Source organism: Acyrthosiphon pisum, chromosome A2 (assembly GCF_005508785.2).
Source record: "Acyrthosiphon pisum isolate AL4f chromosome A2, pea_aphid_22Mar2018_4r6ur, whole genome shotgun sequence".
Lineage (NCBI taxonomy): Eukaryota > Metazoa > Arthropoda > Insecta > Hemiptera > Aphididae > Acyrthosiphon > Acyrthosiphon pisum.
The window spans coordinates 56965276-56971286 of record NC_042495.1 but is presented as its reverse complement, the minus strand read 5'-3'; the positions used below and the strand labels follow the sequence as shown (position 1 = coordinate 56971286).

The 6011-nt window shown below is 29.4% G+C and overlaps 1 protein-coding gene across 6 annotated transcripts in view; it reads left to right on the top strand.

Moving 5' to 3' along the window:
* The window catches only part of LOC100160807 (high affinity cAMP-specific 3',5'-cyclic phosphodiesterase 7A), a 136750-nt gene that overhangs the window by 63902 nt on the left and 66837 nt on the right, over positions 1 to 6011 (top strand). Inside the window, exon 3 of one of the 6 annotated variants that reach the window (XM_029490426.1) lies at positions 3828 to 3876. The exons of the other annotated variants lie outside the window; for them this stretch is intronic. Within the exon in view, the coding sequence (XP_029346286.1) occupies positions 3828 to 3876 (49 nt within the window). The remainder of the gene's footprint in view (positions 1 to 3827; positions 3877 to 6011) is intronic. 6 annotated transcript variants of the gene reach the window in all.

Below are 6011 nucleotides of genomic sequence, written 5' to 3'. Positions count from 1 at the left end.
TTGACGACAAATTCAAATCTGTTTTCAGAAATCTTATCGCTTTCAATAGATCAATTGGAATATTTTGCAAAAAAACAAGTCTAAAATACTATGTCGCGCGTATGTTAGACGAAAACAGAAAATCACGGTATCGAATTCCCCTTAAGGCATTTTTTTATTAACAATTTACAAACTGAAAATTGTCTTTGAACCAAATTCGTTTTTTTTCTATTTCCTTTCATTATTACAGCTTACGTTTTTTTTTATCAATATACAATTTTTATAATTCATTTGTTTAGTAATATTGGTTTATTTTGATAATTAACTAGTCATCTTATGTAATCGAGAATTTGATTCATTAATAAATATTAAATGATTATATTTACCCAAAATATTTTTTAACTACTTAATGAAATTTTAATTTCAGAAAAATAAAATTTGGTGAATTTCCAAATTGTAAAATCTTAGTTTTATTATTGCATTTTATTTTACATTATAAAATATTTTGTTTAAATAAAAAAATTTATATCTCAACTACTGTAGGTATTTTAATTAAATATTTATGTTTAGAAATAATAACAAACCTTTCGACAATAATATTAGAGTTATGTGATGATTATAACAGAGAGATATAAATGAAATATTTTAATAATGCAGGTCTTTAATTATATAAATGTATTATGATTCACATTAATTATTTATTTAACTCAGGCGAGTCTATTTGACGATGGCTTACTTATATATTCAATCAATATAAAGTTAACCGACTGCTAGGTAAATAGTAACTGCATGAAACTTATCATACATACACAGTGGAATGGTAATTAAGTGCTCAACTATAATATTCAATAAACTTATACTATGCGTTTGTTTTCTATAGATTGGCAAACTTTATTTGCATTGTAGAAGTTGTCATCTCATTCATTGGACTGGGTTTTATTTTTAATTTTAAACTTTTTACTTCCAATAATTTAACTAAAAGCATTTTACTAGATTTTTAACATAGTATTTTTTTATTGTGTCGATTTGTTTAACATTAGTTTGCATCTTTGAATCAATATAATCTAATTTAAATCCTATTTTCCGAAGGAGTGTTTTTTTCTTCGACTCTTCAATTTTAATACCTATGCTATTTCATTTATCTTCGCCACTCTTTTTGTCGACTCTAAACATCGAGAGTTTCCATTTACTATTTTATACTATACAGCGCACCTACCTATATTATAGCCTTTACGACGCGCGATGCCAATACTGTTTTTGTATTTCCTGTTAACCACTTTCAAGCGTCTTCGTTTAATAGATCTAAAATCCATTGATGAGACGTCCGACGTTTTGAATTTATCTTTAAGTGTATTTTTATTTATGTTTTAGTGGTTTTGTTCACGAACAATATGTGTTTTGAAATGTTGGCACATATTATTTATACATTTTCTTTATTTCTCAATATATATAGGTACCTATCTTATTATAATGTTGTATGTTATTGAACTATTGTAGATAACAGTTTATTATAGTTATTACTTATTACCTATACAATAAGCATTAAGTATTGAATATTGAGCTATATAACTGACGATATTTTATTAATTAAAAACATTTCCCATAAAAGTGGAATGCTTTTTTGGATTAACGTTTTAGACAAACGTTTTGTATTGATAGTGCCTGTTTTTAGATTATTTAAACTTATACTATTTTATATTGATTGTATTGTTAAACACTTTAGATGATTCAAATTTTCAAAGGTGTTTTATGCAGTTACACATTTCTGAACGTGATGCTTCGAAATCATTTCTAAGCTATTTATCAAAATAAATTTAAAGTAAGCAGTGATAAGTGATAACCATTCCATTGTACGCGGAAAAAAAATCGAATGAAAAAGAATATCGTGCAATGCGTATCGTGATTACCTTTTACTATGTATTTAGATAGGTATATCTTTTTATTGTATTAAACCCGTCTGGCGTATTTTCAGCCTGATTTCATTACAAACAAATAGTTAGGCTAATAGAGTTCGAGAGATAGATAGAGAGAAAATCTAACAAATATAGGTATGCCTACTATATATATTGCAGACGTGTTTATTTATTATATTGAAGTCCGTTTAAGAGCCGTTATAATGATCTATGTAGACAATCCCAGTATTAACTCATTAGGTATAGGTTTGATCTTGTTGTGTTAAATATAAATAGGTAGTTAAAATGATACGTTATTAAAGAGCTAGTATATTGGTGATTGTAGCCCAACATTTTCGATTAAAAACCAAAAATGTATTATGTAATATGTACCTATACAATATGCAGATAAATTTAATAGGCAGAAATAAGAGAGAAATATTGTACAATAATGATTTATATATTTTATTTGTATTTTGTATATATATATTTAGTGTGTGTTTATCAGTGCGGAAAGAGTGGATGTTTCGGGGTTGTTGCCAAGGAGTGCTAACTTTGTGGTGGGGGAAGGGGTGTCGCTTAGGGTAATCAATATAAGGGGCGTGTTGGTTCCCCTAGCTATTATAAATCAGTATACGCAACGCATGTATGAAATTGTGAACCTTTTGCGATATCATTGGCCAAAACTACAGTTTAATAATTAATATAAAATATTTTACAACGTCACTATAATAAATGATAACGATAATAATACCAATATCAATAATCTAATAAGTCATACGCAAGTACTCAACCATAATAATAACAACCTTAAATCTTTCGGTTTTGATAAGTTTCACGCAAGTATTTGTTAAATATGAATTTTAACTTCATTACAGTACGTTGTGTACACATCAAACCTCAACGTTAATCTCATACTGACAAAAACCATTAATCCCCATCGATCAAAGTACTCTCCCCATGCAGTGAGATTATTTACTTATTAAAGCCAACTATTAGATGCTGTTGTATTGTAGATATTTTTTTTATGAAATAGAATACAAATATTTTGACCCGTCCTAATAATTATAGTTATAACTTATAATAATAGACTTTTATAAAACAAAAATATCTGGTAGCATGATCTCTATTGAAACATGGTGGTTTAGAACGGGTAACGGCAAGATGATATTATTTTTCGTTCGTATATTTGATAACCCATTAAATATAATCTACACGTAGTTCTTCGAGAATACCTTCGCAGGGGATATTTGCATCGTTCGATAAGCCTGCACATTCTAATGCTAATTTACTAAAACTTTACCTCGTGGCTGACTGAAAACAACGCGTACCATATTAAACGTATATATATATATATATATATTATATTGTGTACGAATTACGAATTGCTAACGTTTAATAACCGCAACACTGAGGTTAATGCGCTTATTATTATGTTGTTAAACCAACATTATTATTATTATTATCATTTATCACTAATAGTATTTGTTTAAGTACGCTTAACTTTAGTGTAAAGGTCGAAAACATTTTTGTTAAAACCGTGTCAAACGAATCGTAGTATCGACATATCAGTATAGAAAATAAATACTAATGTGTACTTACACATAATATATTTACTTCACTTTCAGAAAAACGATATTAACTTTGGCAATTTGGCATCATAAATTATAAATATTTAAATGTAAAATACTAAATAAAAATAAAAAACATAATTCGTTGTCAATGTAGAACTGACTTCGTGGTGTGGTGTTCCATTCCACCAAACATTCGACCAATTAATAAAATGTTAGAAAAAATAATTTTGACACTTAAAAATATCATCTGGATTGAGCCATTATATTTAATGATTATATATGATGAACTAACAAAACGAGCAATTATTAGGTACCTTCATTATTAACTTGAACTTTCAAATTATATTAGAAAAAATATTCAATAAGCATCAATTTTTTTTAGGATTTCCATTTGTGAACAAAATAATATACCCAATCGTCAAATTATACAGGTAATATTACTTTGAATTCACTTCCTTAGTTTTTCTCGAGTTTTCCTCAGCTACTTTTTTTTCATTATTTACATTATTCTTATTTGTAACAACAGCCAAACATGTATTTGAAATAATCTAGAAATATTATTATAATACGAATAGGGAATAAATCCATAATAGGGCTTGAAAAAAATGAACGTTCTTGTATAGGTATATAATCATAATATTTCTTAATTTCTCGCAGAACATGCATTTGTCATGGAAAAACATGTGTTTTATAATCCATATTTTTAGTCGCGTGTATAAACATCGTATAAAAACTTTTCCGGAAGCACAAACTACCAATGCGTTTATGTCTGGTGAACTGCACTTCTACTTACTATTGTTTTTGTTATACATATTCTGTACTGAATATTATATTATTATCGTTTCGGCTACTTGGCGCTTGTTTCGTTTTCAACGCAAAAGCGCTAAAAAAATACACAATGAAATTTATCTCTACTTCAATTGTTTTTATGTTACTTCCTTGTTTCGGTTAGAAAATCAATTAAACATTATGCAACGGAAACATAATCGGAATAGCTTTATTTTTTTTTACGTAAACACGCAATGGTTCTTGCACGATTGACGTCGTAAAAAACCAAGCTGGACGTATTTTAAAGCGCTTACCACGTTAAACGGAATATGGGTCGTCCTTTTCCACGAATATATATATATATTATATATATATATATATATATGCATATACGAGAGGTAGCGATGCCGGGCGTGAAAAATGAGTAAAAGTGTTTTTAACTGTTCTGAGAGGGAGGGGAGGGGGTGAATGGAGAACCCATAAAAATCTCCCACCGGTTACGCAGACAGCGAGTCGCGCCATCAACGGAGACGTTGGTTGTAAGATATTCTTCAGTTTTCGCATGATAATAATTCTAGGTACTTATATATTGTACATCCGCCTTCTTTTACTCTCAATGGGTAAAATATATGAAGTAACCATAACAATTATACATGATTCCGACGAGTGTTGAAAACAAAAACCAGAGTTTGGGTGTGATTTTAAAGTTTACAACTCGACAACGTGTCATGTAGCGGACAGTTTAACTTTACCATGTTTCAAGATTTCTTAGCGGAACTTGCTTAGGTCCTGGGTATTCAATATTCTATACCTAATAAGAGTGTTTAAGATATATAGCTGTTATATACTCGTCAGCCGGTTTTTTTTAACTTGAGATATTTATTTTCTGAGTGAAGAAAAACGACGTGACGGCGCGGCGTCCGCTTCGAGAGCAACGACTACGAGTGCCAAGCACTCAAATAATTAGTGTATGTGGGTGTCTTACATTTTTGCTACAATAACTGAAACTTATGGTGTAGTCGTAAAGTAATTATCTAATATATAAAATTCTCGTGTCACAGTTTTCGCTGCCATACTCCTCCGAAACGGCTTGACCGACTTTTATGAAATTTTTTATGCATATTCTGTAGGCATGAGAATCGGCTAACATCTATTTTTCATACCCCTAAGTGATAAGGGTTGTCCAGGAAAAAATAATAGAAGTGCTCAAACAGGGATTTTGATAATTTACGGTAGAAATATTTGTATATAAATGGTTGCTATTGGTTATATATATAAAAAAAAATTATATTATTATAAAAATAATAATAGTGTATTATATATTGGTTAATCTGGCATGTTTGTTGATTAATATTATTATTTGTATCAATATATATGCCTGAGAATCGGCTATTATCTAAGTTTCTATGCTGTGCTATAAGTAATTCCGAAGTTACGGCCTCTTAAGTGCACAATATTAATCACACAGTAGTGTATCGTTGACACGTAGCGACATACACTCTATGTGGTTAGTTTTTATTATTTGTTTTATATATAAATGAATGTCTGTGGGTAGATTAGACCACTGGGAAGAAGATAGGCTAATTTAAAAAGGGTTAAATTTGGTTTTTTTTACGCATCGGATTTTAGTACGGTTAGGTTGGGTTTTTGTATTAATTGATTATATTAATCCATCGTAGTGGAATTAAGTAAAAACGACAAACTTGGTATGACTTTTATATTTTAGAGTTAACCATACACTTACGTACAAACAGCACGGAGTCCGCGATCTACCGCAGTAGATTGCCTACCTGATATG